Raw genomic sequence first — 15487 nt, 5'->3', positions numbered from 1 at the left:
TTACGAGAAACTGCAGCACTGGGCATCATATACCCTAGCTACGCCACTGCCTTTTTACTTTAGTTTTTACTAAAACATTGCAAAGTGAAACGTCATCTTAGGGTTGATTTCAAAGTGTCAGACGTTCCTTAAAATAAATCGTTTCATACTATCTAGGGAGGGGAGGCTAAAAAGTTCCAGTTGGTAGTTTACCATTTTAACAGTGATAAAATTAATGAGTTTGACACATAGCCAGGTAGCTATGATTACATTATAAAGACCCATATATCCAAACAGCGAGTGAGGTGTGAATAAAATGTACAGGCCTACTTTTGAGAGCGTGACCGTCAAAGCTACAGTAATGTAATCTTACCTTGATCGGAATAGTAAATACATTGTCAGGTATCAGGTAGACTCCGTCATCGGTTTCCTTACATTCTGTATATTTATAGGAGACCACAAGTCCAGCTTCTAGATTACGAAGATTGTCCCAACCTAAACCTGGTAACACCTGTAAAAAGTCAAATATATGAACTCAAGTTTCGGTCGTTAACTTAGAAATGAAGATTGTTCTGTCCAAGTACACACTTTCTGCAGAACGGAAATGGAATAAGGCGGAGACGGGTTAGATCTCGTGCCCATCGTCACGCCCACATTATACGACCACCAAAGTATTGGGTACATGACTTTAGATGGGGTAAGTAAAGGCGGTTGGAAATAGTGCTGGCCACATGATCAGCTTTACGCCATCTGCTCTACAGATCGCAAGTTATGTAAAGAGTACTTAACATTACTTAGCTATGCATACCCCAAATCGTTCAATGTCCACATTTTTCACAGTTTGACATTTGCGTGCATCACCAATCGGCAAGTCCAAGTCAGTTTCGTCTTCTTTAACTTGCTGTCTCGATGTCGGCACAGCCACAATGCTTTTTAACATCAAGATTGTCAGCAGCAAGACCTAAAGGACGAATATAAATGAATTGAATTAAAATATCAAAGTATATTATAATGATGTCGGCAAAGTAACTGTTACGTTCTCACATCTTTCTAAAGTGTTATTCTCTTAACACTTGGAATCAGGTTAACCGGGGAGACTGCCCATTGCAAAAGTCTCCAGAAGTTTAATAAGCGATACTATTGCCTCCCTTAGTGATGGGTTAGGGTTTAGGGTTGTTAAAGAGAAAATATACAGCGAACTGCATTAATGCCTTAAATATTTAAATTTGTAAATACAATGTACTCACATTTAGAGAAAGATATCCATGGTGTATATAATTTACAATAATGTGGACTTTTTTCATATACACCGCCGATAGGCATCGTAGTATATACAAATTAACAGACTATTCAACCAAAACAGAAATCAGTTTACCAGAGGTGTATGACTATTGAACTGATATATCCAAATAGAAATAAATAAAGTTACACAAAATTACTAACAAAACTTCCGCTTATTTAAATATTACATTTATTCCCACAAATGTAAAATTATGCAAACAGGAAGTCTATGTTGCCGAATGATCAAATTTCTTCATTTGTGGTAAAAAAAAAATTGAAATCCTAGAACCTCTTTATCTTGTTAATTTGCATACAATTGTTTAATCAAGGAATGTAAGTAATTAAAATAAACGAACCCTCCACACTGATATATATATATTTTCTCATTCATCTTTATCTTGGGATTTAATATACATACCTTATACAAGTTTCGATGAATGTATTTTTTTTTCGACTGCATGTCTATTTGCATTGAAAATGTGCAAAAGTCACACATTAATATAGAGACCTTTGTATGAGTTATCTTATTATTTTAGTTAATTTTAGTTACTTTAATATATAGCACCCCTGTAATGCCAAAAGATTATAATGATAATATGTTGTCTTATTTACGAAGCTCACGTTTAAATAATATACTATAATCTATCTGTCACCCATTCAGAGAACTTAGCAGAGTAACTCAAGCTTAGCGATCGCTTACTTAATGAATGCCATTTTATACGACCAGGGTTCCGTGAATAATGCACTTACAACCATGGTAGGAACACTTAAGAACTAACTTCACTCTTTCTAAGAAAGAGATACTGCAGATACTGTAAACACTTAAATAAATAGTGAATTCTTTAGCTTCAAGGAAGCGCGGTGACTGAGTTAGTAAGCTTGGCTTTCCAACCTGGACTCCTGAGTTTGAATCTCGGTGATGAATGAGATTTTTAATTTCGGCATTTTTAGGGCTCCCCTGAGTGCACCCAACTCTACATCGTAACTGAATTTCGTTGGGGAAAGTAAAGGCGGTTGGTCGTTGTGTTGGCCACATGACACCCTGCTCGTTAACCGTTGGCCACAGAAACATATGACCTTAACATCATTTGCCCTATAGACCGCATGGTCCAAAAGGGAAACTTTTTAACTTTTTAGCTTGAAGTGAACACAACTTGTTACTAATCTTTCTGTACTTGTTTAGTTATATGTATAAATATAAAATATTCTCCTTGCAAGTGCGCTTTGTGGGCTGAATGTTCTAGTTCAGTGCTGCCCAACCTTAGTCGTCCTGCGGGGCATTTTAATTTCCAACACTCGTGTCGCGGGCCGCATCAACGAAAAGATACAAACACGAATAGAAATTAACCTGAAACTACTTGATTAGAAGCCTGTGGATCTAGTACCCGTAGGTTAACAATCTTTTATACACGGCTCAAATCAAGAATGCCGCCATATTTTTTTCATAATGCCGTTTATAAGAAGTTGTTGTTTTTTTTAAACAGCTCCACTTTCTTTATAAATAAATATGTCGGTTTATTATGTTCTACAAGTTCACTTTTCCTAGTAGATTCTCCATTCCGAAATGTTAAAGGTCATGGGACCAATCCATTCGAGAACAAATGAGGGGCCTAATGTAGGTAAAGATACATTTTTCAACCTTTTTTTTTTTGGAAGAAAAAAAAGGAGGGGGATTTTCTATACTTTGTGCCGACGTATCGGCGGGCCGGATGGAACCACTTATCGGGCCGGATCTGGCCCGCTTGCCGTATTTTAGGCATCGCTGTTCTAGTTGAATAGTACAGCGCTTGTCTTGATTATTTGGTTTTAAACCATTTGTTCCTATGGCAGTTCAGATCGTTCTTTCAGTATATGCCTAAAAGGCTCAAACGTTGTGACGCAACTATTATTTTCTAAACTTTCCTATAAGAAGAGCTTATAATGAGAGCGAGAATGAAAGTGTGATGACTCTTTTTTTTTTTTTAGTGAAAACCGGATGTGTATCGCATTTTTTAAAAAGTATTTTTAGTACGAGCAGGCCCGGAGATCCAGTGTATAAGCCCTCACTAGGGATAATAAGTAGTATTTAAGCTTTTTTTATATTCTAAAAGTATATATTTTCTTAATCTAGAAATAACTCTTGTCACATATCATTTAAATAAACCTAATCTAGGGTAATAAACTTAGGATTTAACCCATGACGTCATCTTACATGCGTACGGTGATAGCGTGACATCTGGCGGGAAAAGATTTGTTTGGTTAGAGCAGGGGTTCTCAACCTGTGGATCGCGACCCCCTTGGGGGTCGATTGACTCTTTCCCAGGGGTCGCCTAAGACCATCGAAAATATGGATTAGTATTGTCTATTCTTTCATTGATGTATATGTGTGTGTGTGTGGGGGGGGGTCGCGGCAGAGTGGGGGATTGTAAAAAGGGGTCGCCGAGCATAAAAGGTTGAGAACCGCTGGGTTAGAGGAAGGTTAGAGTGGGATTTAGAGAATTTAGTTGAGGAGGAAATTTCATAGAGATAGGTTGTGTATCAGGAAGTGTGGAATTGAAACTTGTATAGTCTAGCTGTATATATATATTTCTTCAGTTGAAAAATTAGTATTCCTCTGAATATATTTATATTTTGCTGTGAAAGAAGATATTCATTTCATACAGTTTTATTTTGTATATAAAATGATTCCTAGTTTTTGAATTGAAGTTCTCTATTTTAATTGAAAGGATCTTCGTTAATTGAATCTCTAAAGATATTTAGATCTAGAGATAATATCCACATAATCCCCGGCACGTCGCAGGAACATCTTGAGACGTTGACACTTCACCTAGAACATCCTGTCACATAATTGATCCATCAAACCAGTGTGACATCTGACACCTCAAGAAATACCATGACAATGCTCTATTAAGTCATTTACTTGGCTCTTGAATACATATATATTTTTACAATTTTTATTTTCAAGTCTTTTATTCAGAGTTATCCCTCTTTGCTTAGTGTTTCAAAGAGGATTTTACAGACCGGAAATCGGAGCTATTGGGTCTTGGTAAAATCTGGGATTTAGAATTTTGTGATTTTTAAGACACTCCTGAGTGCCCGTTCCAAATCTAAAAGGTGCTTTACGTTTGTTGGGAAAAGAAATGGAGTTGGTTAATGTGCTGGCCACATAACGTCCTCGTTAACCTTCCTCCGTACAGCATTCGCCCTATAGATTCAAGGCTTAAAACGAGCATTTATAAAAAAAAATATCTAGCTCTCTGCTAATAATGGAAAATATGACAAAACTATTTAAAGAATTTGACAACTTGGGCTTCAAATAGCTTGATACTTTAATTAATGTTCTAAATAACAGCCTAATCATGTGCAATTTTCAGCATTAAACTTGCAGCCATTGTAGTGAACTTTTACTGGACTCGTCCTGGAACTTGACTGTACCCAACAGTACCTTAGTGAATTGACTGTGGACTCACTGTATAGGATTGTCTTGTTGTACTCTCTCTATATATCAGTTCCTTTAAGGACGAAAACGAAAAATGGTCACATCGTATCATATCATAGTTGATATTCAGTGCTAGTTGTACCAAAAGGCAATACAAGCTGGAGCCTAGAGTCCCCAGTAGCTTGGAGGCCACCAAATAATGATCACATCGTATCATATCATAGTTGATATTCAGTGCTAGTTGTACCAAAAGGCAATACAAGCTGGAGCCTAGAGTCCCCAGTAGCTTGGGGGCCACCAAATAATGATCACATCGTATCATATCATAGTTGATATTCAGTGCTAGTTGTACCAAAAGGCAATACAAGCTGGAGCCTAGAGTCCCCAGTAGCTTGGGGGCCACCAAATAATGATCACATCGTATCATATCATAGTTGATATTCAGTGCTAGTTGTACCAAAAGGCAATACAAGCTGGAGCCTAGAGTCCCCAGTAGCTTGGGGGCCACCAAATAATGATCACATCGTATCATATCATAGTTGATATTCAGTGCTAGTTGTGCCAAAAGGCAATACAAGCTGGAGCCTAGAGTCCCCAGTAGCTTGGGGGCCACCAAATAATGATCACATCGTATCATATCATAGTTGATATTCAGTGCTAGTTGTGCCAAAAGGCAATACAAGCTGGAGCCTAGAGTCCCCAGTAGCTTGGGGGCCACCAAATAATGATCACATCGTATCATATCATAGTTGATATTCAGTGCTAGTTGTGCCAAAAGGCAATACAAGCTGGAGCCTAGAGTCCCCAGTAGCTTGGGGGCCACCAAATAATGATCACATCGTATCATATCATAGTTGATATTCAGTGCTAGTTGTGCCAAAAGGCAATACAAGCTGGAGCCTAGAGTCCCCAGTAGCTTGGGGGCCACCAAATAATGGTTCCGATGATACTTTACTTTTCTATATATGTATAGCTCTTGAAGGAATAAAGAACACACAGTAGCCTAAAATTTATTTTTACACTTTAGATTTGAAGATTTTACATCCTAACTGAAATCCGCAGAAAGATAGCTGGTAAGGCTCGAACCCGGAACCATGGAAATGACAGTCAAGAGCTCATACCGAAAGGATGTAAAAAAAAAAATTACTACCGTACATAGATGGTTGCCTGGTAGTGTGGTATGCGTTCTGGACATTCACTTAGTGGTCTCAATGGTCCCGTGTTCGTACTTAACTTGAAGCAATCCCAGTCATTGTAGAATGTAGCTTAGGTTAGTACATTAAAGTTGAAAATAGAAAGATAGATTAATAGATAATATATTTTAGTAACGATACAATGGGCATCGCGAATAGGAAGAAAGATATATATATATATATATATATATATATATATATATATATATATATATATATATATATATATATATATATATATATATATATATATATGAAAAACCAATAGATAAATAGATAGATAGATAAATAGGAGTTTTTTCTTCATTCCCCCCCCCCCTTTAATTTAAATGTTCTGGATCCGAAGAGCAAGTTTGAGAGAATGTATAAGTAATGGAAAAATTCCCCATTATCCGGGAGTAGTCACGCCTGTTCTAAGCTATCCCCACACGACCAACAACCGGATACATTAGATTAAGACAAACATTAGCACAAGTGATCATAGTCATTGTGGAGTGTCACCAGAGAATGTTGACCATGTCCTTCAAAACTGCATTCTCCAATGAGTGACTCCAACCTTACACAACTTAAGAAAAAAAAATATGAAGAGCTGCCCATGGGCGTAGTAAGACTGATATTTCGTGAGGATATGGGTTTAGTGTGATACGGCGCAGTGCGCACTCATCATGCTACATTCATAATTTGCTTTAGTTCTTCTCAGGCTGTTTAGGTTCTCGTAAATGTATTTAACTGATGCATTCCAGCTACTAGTAGGTAAACAGCTCACAGTATGAAATATTTTATTAGGGGTTAACCAAACCCCTCATAGGTATTAAATTTTTTAAGCTTCATCAGTATGTTAGTTCAATATGAAGCTATGAAGTGTATGTAATGTAATGTTAACCTATTACTTTAAAAGTGCACTTCTCGTTTAGTCGCTGAAATCCTACTTCCGACACCTGTGCAGTAGCATAAGGAAGGCAACTCAGACACCTTACTGACCAGACAAACCACACATAGCACACAAACTGCTTTTCAAATTTTAGTTCGAAGACTATGATTGTACTTTTTTGGGAAATTGTGACGCCCGTGTTTCCACCTAACTCTAATAGGTACCCTACTTTAGATTGGGAAAGTAAAGACGTTGTACTGGCCGCAAGACACCCTTGTTAACCGTCAGCCGTTGAAATAGATTAGTTTAATATCATTTGCCCTTGTAGATCTCAAGGTCTGAAATGGGATATTTTACTCTTTTTATCACTATGTCAAGTATTTTATACTTACTATCTCAAATTGATCTTAAGATTATGTAGTAATTCTGTAGACTTTTATTCCCACCTAGGTGTAGCAGCCCGAACTTTGAAAAATTCGAATTTTGTTTTTTGCGCACTTTATAACAAGGAAGTTCTATAGCTGGCCTTTTGTTTAATAACAATGATTAACACAAAGTGCATAATGTCATCACTTGATCTTCTTACTACTTGACAAGTGAATGTCACTAAATAGTAAAGATGGCAAAGCAACAATTTGTTTCCTGTTTGGTTACTGCACTTTAATTGCTGGGCGGTACAGTTTAAATGATGTTAGATCTAGGTCATGTCAAAATAGAGCTTCAGAAATTAGGAAAATAAAGTTTGAAAAAGTATATTATTTTCTCTAGGACAATACATAGATTGTCCCCGATATGTTTTCTTTTTTGTTAATAAAATCCGCGCTAGAGATTTATCAAAGAATTATGGTTAAAATGTAATGTGTTGAAGTAGCATCATTGGCATTCATAGCACTGGCGGATCTATTGGGGGTGGGGGGGGGGGAGGCGGTAGGGGCGATCGCTCCCCCCTTCTCAGCCGACCCAACCCCCGAAGGGAGGGGGTGGATGAATTTTGGTAAAGAAATCACACAATTAGTATACGAATTTATAAGTAATATTAATAATATATACTAATTATTTTTATTTCAATCTATTTTAAGATATTTTCGCCTCCCCTCTAGTTTGTTGGCCGATTTGGTGGGGTGGGGATGTATTGATGGCATCAATCCCGCCCCCCCCCAACCAAAAACTTTCGAGTGAGGGGGCGATCCAATTTATTTGTAGAAATCACAGCTTGTTAACAGAATGGATTAAATGTTTATATAATTAAAACTTGTTATTGATATTTTAACCAATCTTTATATTATGCCGTTATCCTGTTAGCCGATTGGGTGGAGTGGGGGGGGGGTGAATACATTTACTGCCCTTTCCACCTAAACACTTTGAGTATGGGGGGGGGCGGTCCTACTTTTATTTAGAAATCATAGTTTGTGAACAAAATTAGTTGAATATATTTTTGTATATAATGACGCTACACTTCTGGTATCTTAGCCGATTCGGTGAGGTGGTTGGCGGTGGGGCGATTGTGTCTACTGCCCTCCCCACTGTAGCCCTCTGATTAGGTCGGAGGTCCTATTTTTATGGAGAAATCATAGTGTGTTAACAAAATTAGTTGAATATCTATATAATATAAGCTACATATTGATGTTTTAATCCATTTGCACATACACTCTGATCTCAAATTGTATCATTAGTAAATATAAAATATAAAGTTTTTTTACCATCTGGGAGGGGCGATACATGTTATTGCCATCCGCCCATCGGACAAACCAATACTTATTTCTTTTTGTATTTTAGTTAAGAAATTACAAAATTAAAAAAAAAAGGTCACTAATATAATTTATATATGCTATAGATTAAATTCTTATATCGAAGAATTCGTTAATGCCAAATGCAATCGTTAGCAATCGTTAGCAGAAATTATAAAAAGGAGCAAGGATTAACGGGTTCACTCTACCGTCTTCTCTCCCCTTTTTCGACGAAAACATGACGTTTTAAAACAGAATAGTCAAATTGTCAAATAAAGATATCCCATCGTTACTTCCCCACCTAGGCGCGCTAAAAAATTATTTAATTTTCCCATTTTTTACTATACGATACACTTGCAATAACTAAGAACTTTTCGAAATCGGTGCACAATATAATTGACAACGTGAGTCAATTTTTTCCAAGCTATTTTTTTGTTGTTCCAATGTTTAATTTTTAATTTAACTCATTTTTTTTTATTAGAACGCCACATTTTGTTTTTCATTTCTTTATATGTTATAGATCTCAGACGTTCCTTTACAGGTCGAAATACAGAAACACATTTTTATAAAAGCGAATTTCATCATTTCTGTTTTTCGAGATTTCGAAGTATGAGTGCGTGTGTTGGGTAAAAATGACTGCACTATAAGTCTTATTGTCGGTGGGATAGACCGTGTAAAGCACTACATCTAGATCAGCGGTTCTCAATCGTTTAAGCTCGGCGACCCCTATTTACAATCCCCCACTCTGCCGCAACCCCCCCCCACACACACACTTTTCATACACAAATTCAGAATTGTAGGGTAGACAATAACAATCCATATTTTCGATCGTCTTAGGCGACTCCTGGCAAATGGTCAATCGACCCCCAAAGGGGTCTCGACCCACAGGTTGAGAAACCCTGATCTAGATCGACATATCCTTGAGATAAATATCAAGAATGTAGAATCGATAACATTTTCAGAGTAGCTATGGTTTTACGTTAATACTATACTATATATATATATATATATATATATATTAAATTTAAGATAGATTTATTTGAAACGGTTCGTGGGTAAGGGAATGTTTTATCTTTCTGGGTTATAACTGGTAGCGAAAATTAGGGTCGTCTTTTGATAATGACGAGTTTTAAATTTTGATCGATAAATGACCAAATAAAGTAAACTTAGGTGGAAGTTGTAACTATGGGTGGGGGCCCAGGGATTTTGACCTCTTTAGGGGCCCCTGCATTTAAACATTCGTCATCATGACCTGAGATAATGTCGTAATATTTAACGTAAAAACACATTTTGATTTGGGGGAAGTGGTGGTCTGGGGGGATTTTCAGATTTAGACCATTAAGACCCCCTTCCCCCACCTTAGATACGGCACTGAAAGTGGGTGCATTTTAATTATGAATAGTAGAACAAGAGACAAAATATGTAAAGATTAAATTGCTATTGAAAATTGGGTTATATATGATTAAAATGTGGGGGAAAAGGGAATTAAAATACAGGCCGTCTGAAAATCCATTTTCTAATCTTTAGGACTACAACTGATGAAACAATGAGGTGTATGTGCGTGGTTAAAACGGTAAATTGATGGTGTATTTATTAAAAATAAAAAAAAATAAAGGGATTCCGTCAAACCTGTTAGTTAATAGTGTTTAAAATTTCAATTACAATCAAGGTGTTACCATGATATGGGTTTGGGTTTAAGTTAGCATTACGCCTTGCATATACGATTTTACTGGATCCCTGCAAACTAGTAAGTTAGTTCCCAATTAAGACCTTGTGGTCTATAGGGCAGATGATGTAAAGGTCATCTGTTTCTGTGGCGCTCGTTAACGAGGGTGTTTTGTGGCCAGCACAACGACCAACCACGCTTATGTTTCTAAACTTATGTCAGGTACCCATAAGAGCTGGATGGACTGAAGAGGCGCCCAAAGATCCCGTAATAAAAAATCCCAGTTTTCACCAGGGTTCGAACACAGGATCCCCGGTTCTGAAGCCAAACGCTTTACCGCTCAGCCACCGTGCCTCCATGAACTAGTAAGTATTATGATTCAATTAATCTTCTTTTAGCTTCGATTGACTGAATTCCTAGACCAGTCACCCTGATCAGAATAATTATTTCTGTAATTGAGTCTTTTTCTTAGTAATTATCTCAAGAGTTGAGTCTAAGACTATTGGAACTCTAGTTTGCCTTCGTCTGAAAACATTTCTGTCAGAGAAAGATCCAAGCAGATGTAAATTATTACATCCATATCCATATGGCTTGTATCCCAAGACGCTCGGGTTAGAAGCGAGGTCCCATATTTCTTCTCTGTACCACATCAGATGTCCTATACACAAACGACCTCTTGAGGATCGGCGTGTGGCTCGTGACATAATTGTCGGAGCTTTATCCCATCACCGCCAACGCAATGGACTTGGTCCTTAGGCATCCCAGTTGGAAGTCTGTTTTGCTTCCTTATTGGCAAATCATCTATCTAACGACAGGGCTGAAAAGCATTGTCCAGGTTCTGTAACTGATAGAAAATGCGTTTATATTTTTTTGTAAATGGGTTATAAAAGTATTTATTTGGTATTGGTTAATCGTATTATGCTTATCGTGTGTGTATCATCAATTTTATATGCATTTGTATATTGAAGTCTCAATAAAATACACACAACTTCATAAACAAAATAATAATCTAAAACGGAAGCACGGAAACCTTCTTTCAGATACACCCTCTCCCTCTCTCTCTTACTCTCCTCACTGGTCAAGAGAAGAAATTGGAGCATTGCTATAAGCATGAACGTTTCACTGTACAAAAGCAATTAAAAAAAACAAATTCCAAACGAAGCAAATTAAAATTTAGGACTAGATCTAGTAGAAGAAGAGATTCTCATATTTTAAGGTGCAAAATTAATTATACATTTATTTATGCTGTAGCGTGCTTTCAAAGTACACAGTGGTCTATGTTAATTCCCGAAAAGTCTCAAATAATATGTTTTTTATACCAGCCTCCATACGATATAAATGCGCTTTTTTTTTCGTCTGTCTGTTAGTGTATCACATTTAGATCTTAACAAACTAGAAAAGGTTTAGAAACCTAATTTCTTCTGAGCAAAAAATAAAATATAATATAAGTCAAAAATATCATTATCAATTATCAATAATAGGTTGTTTAATTTATTTTTAAGTAAAAAAAATTAAAAAGCCAAAAAATTATTTGAAATTGCTTTCTGATCTGTTGTTTATTTTGTTTTCAAGTGTAAAGCAACGCCAAAATAACCAAAAAATCAAAGTACGTCCTTGCCTGTTGTTTGTGATAGAACAAACTCTCTCTGTGATCTTATTTTTTGTATTCTCTTTTGCGAATCTTATTTCTGAATGTTAACTTACAGATAAAAAGTCAAAAGTACATATTGAGTTGGGACGAGTGGCCGAGTGGCAAAGAGCTCGGATTCCAAACCCGTTGAGGACTGTGATTGTAATCTTCAGGATTTTTAGGATACCTCAGTGTCCACCCAACTCTGATTCTAGTTCACTTAGATGACAATTCTTTATTGACGATCCTATTTAGCTAACAATTAAACCATTTGATTGAAATAATTTTAAATATTTAATTTCAGGTAGTAGTAATAAGAAGAAGAATCTCTAATTGGATTGATGAACGAGATAATCAGGTTCAATATTCGGCATAATCCTGGATATTAAAGTCAGATACATAAATATATTTACCAATAGTGACGTCATTATCTCGAGAGGTGGATAAAAGATAACGAAAGTTCCAAACTTGACATAACATATACTATAATTTTCCAATATTGAGTAGTGTTGAAACCATCACAGTCAATTAAACATAATACGTTCTTTGTACTGCTGTTATAGAACAGACTACCAACACCCAATCCTATCAACTAGAATTTATTTCCTACCGTCAATTTTTGTTTTTTTTTTAATTACGCCATGGCGGCTTCTAAGTGTGACTACTTAAAATAAACTTAATACACCAATCCATAAATCTTTCTCGCTAAATGTAATATAATCTCATAACAGAAATAGATTTGAGAATGTCACTCAAACATGCGTCAGACTATCCCCACCCACTGTGCTATTATTAGACCTTTGATATTTTAGATATGTACTGGTTACGTTGGAACAAAAACTATTTTTATAATATACCCCCCACAGGACAAAGTCAGGCACAGTGAGGTTGGAGAACCTAGCAGGACTATTACCAGCAATCCTCCGCGTTTGGGAGGGTCCATTAATTCGGCTTGACGTCCGTGCCGCCGATGGTGGTCAAATAGAGCACTTGTAAAGAATGAAATAAATACTTGAAGTTATAAACAACCAACTTGTCCAGCGAGTATCATTCTATGAAAGACAGCGCGATGGTTCTGTCCAAGTCTTGTTTAACCAGCCTGCATTACAAAATGTGACTCTAATTAACACGTGATTTTACTAAAGGAAATGTGCAGCTAATCCAAAGCATATCGGGAAATAACAGGAAAAATTGTTTCCACATGTTTGAGTTATGGTTTGATTTTTTTTTTGGTTAATAACACCTTTAAGGTCCAGTATGAACTATACGTTGGTTTATGCCGTGGTTTATGTTGATTCCCGAAAAGTCTCAAATAATCAGGGTCTTTTTAATATAAAGATCTGCTTTGTTTCATCTGTCTGTAAGTGTAACACATTTAATATTTAGATCTAAATAAATTTAAAAAAAGGTTTTTAAAACCCAATTATTCCTGTGCAAAAAAAAATTTTTTAAAATATATAATAAAAGTCAGAAATATCATTATCAATGATTTGTTGTTCAATTTGTTTTTAAGTAAAAAAATCTTTGAAATTGCTTTTCTGATCTGTTGTTTAGTTTGTTTTCAAGTAAAAAGCTACGGAATGCCTCATTGTTCACCCAGCTCTAAAAGGCACATGATTGTAGTTCACTTAGATGACCATTCTTTATTGAATATTCTATTTTTGTAACAATTAAATAACTTGATTGAAATATATTTTAATATTTAATAGAAGTAATAATAAGAATATTAGTGCTGGATATTTACATAAATATATTTACCAATGGTGACGTCGTTATCTCGAGAGGTGGATAAAAGATAACGAAAGTTCCAAACTTACGTAGCATGGACTATAATTTTCAAATATTGAGTAGTGTAGAAACCTTCACAGTCAATTCAACATATTACATTCTTTGTACTGCTGTAATAGAACTGACTAACAACACGCTAATCTGTCAACTACCTTTTATTTCCTACTGTTATTTTTTTTAAATTACGCCATTGCGGCTTCTAAGTGTCACTACTTAAAATTAAAAAAAATACACCGCCCCTAAAATTTCTGCGCATGCTTGACCTTTCCGTCTTCTCTGATAAAAGAATACATGAAACATTTGTTAAATGTACGCGACTCATGAATGGAACTATTAAAATAAATGTTAACACGGCTTTGGAGCTATAGCGAACTAATTTATGAAAAATGCTTGGGAGAAACAAATTTGAATGTTAATTTGATTAAAATATGAAATGAATGGACTTAGAATTAGTATGTTCCTGAGTTAAAGTATAAGACTTTTTTTGCGAAGAGAAGTTCTATCATCTTAGAGTTGAATTAGACCTAGAAATAGAGAAATGTGTAACATTTCGGTCTTGTCTAATGAAAGAATGTACGTCAGGACTTCTAAATTTGCAGAGTTAAGGAACGAATTTATGTCAAAATGCATTTGAAACACACATTTAAAGGTTAATTTTATTAAAAATATTTTGAATTTTAACTATATTTTGTACTTTCATGGGTCAAAGTAAAAAAAACTATCTGTGCAAAGTGTAGTTATAAAAATTAGATCTAGATCTAGATTCTTTCGATTTTGCGTCATGTAAACATGGCCTAGATCCACGAAATAGTAATACTTTCATTGAGTTGGGTAACTTTTTTTTTTTTTTTGAGGGTCTTAAGTTTCTTTTAGGGCTCTTACACAATACACTACGTTCCAGTAAGTACCCAAGGAATATTTAAATCAAGTTTTATCAAGATTAGTTAAAAAGTAATGATTTCTATGCGGGGCATAAATACATACACCTTACTTTCTACTTTATAGTATTGAGAAACATTTTTTTTTGCAACACAGCAAGGGCTGACAAAATATAGTTTGCCCACATAAAGTGTAGGTCTTGTCACCTACTGACTACAGCACAACAAAGTTGGTTCATTTCATTAAAAAAATTACTTTAAAAAATTGTTGTAGTGTTTGAACAAGTTGCTAGGATTTTGGTCTGGATTTCACAATATACGTATCTTTTTTTAGAAAACGTTTTGCTAAACACTATCCAAACAATTATATGCCTAAAGCGGGTTCTTTTGTAATTCTGAATGATGATAGGACAGATTCGTTCAAGTACTCCTTCTTCCCTAAAGCATGGAAGGGATTGCTTGAATCAGCCAGAAATATCTTTGACTTTAACACTCTAATTAACATACACGCAGAACCCGCTTTAGGCATAGCCAAACTAGGCAGCTGCCTAGGGCCTCCAATGGGTGGTGCCTAGCTCTGGACTAAAAAAATTTGGATCAGATCTCAAACATAACAGAGCATTATGATTCTATGTTTACTAGTCTAACTCTGAGTCTGCTGTGGAAATACCAATACATGAATTTCAGTTATTTCTCGATTTAGATATATTTGGTGTTTGGTGTTTCCGCGGTTTCAAATGCAAACAAACCAAATGATGGTTACACCTAACAAAATGTAGAATCCACTAACACCGGCGAAAAGCCGAACTATCAATAGGAGTTAGTCAACGTTGATGCTGAATATCACAAAAGTTTAGTAACAATGAAATGAATCGTCGAATGTCAGCTACGTTTATAAAAGGTTACTAATTTCTACAAGACATGAAGGCCGTCAGTTTATGTCGACTCCCATCTCGTTCTGTCTCTAAAACCCTTAGAGCCTTGTTTTAAGTCACGTCATTGTCACTAAGTCAAAACTTCCTCTATTTCAGAAACAAATAATTAATTCCTTATCAT

General features: G+C 35.8%; 1 protein-coding gene across 4 annotated transcripts in view; it reads right to left on the bottom strand.

The window, feature by feature from the left end:
- The window catches only part of LOC106074473 (macrophage-expressed gene 1 protein-like), a 39403-nt gene extending 25752 nt beyond the window's left edge, over positions 1–13651 (bottom strand). The window contains exons 1-3 of one of the 4 annotated variants that reach the window (XM_056026667.1): positions 13524–13651; positions 788–940; positions 353–490 (exon numbers count right to left, since the gene is read on the bottom strand). In XM_056026667.1, the coding sequence (XP_055882642.1) occupies positions 353–490; positions 788–940; positions 13524–13589 (357 nt within the window). In that variant the 5' untranslated portion in view covers positions 13590–13651. Of the gene's footprint in view, positions 1–352; positions 491–787; positions 941–1678; positions 1958–12178; positions 12413–12678; positions 12724–13523 lie in introns of those variants that run through there. The other 3 variants (XM_056026668.1, XM_056026669.1, XM_056026666.1) reach the window with 3 other exon arrangements.
- Between the last annotated feature and the right edge of the window lie 1836 nt (positions 13652–15487).

Source organism: Biomphalaria glabrata, chromosome 4, assembly GCF_947242115.1.
Source record: "Biomphalaria glabrata chromosome 4, xgBioGlab47.1, whole genome shotgun sequence".
NCBI classification, from domain to species: domain Eukaryota; kingdom Metazoa; phylum Mollusca; class Gastropoda; family Planorbidae; genus Biomphalaria; species Biomphalaria glabrata.
The sequence above is the reverse complement of the archived record's forward strand: the minus strand, read 5'-3'. Positions and strand labels throughout refer to the sequence as shown.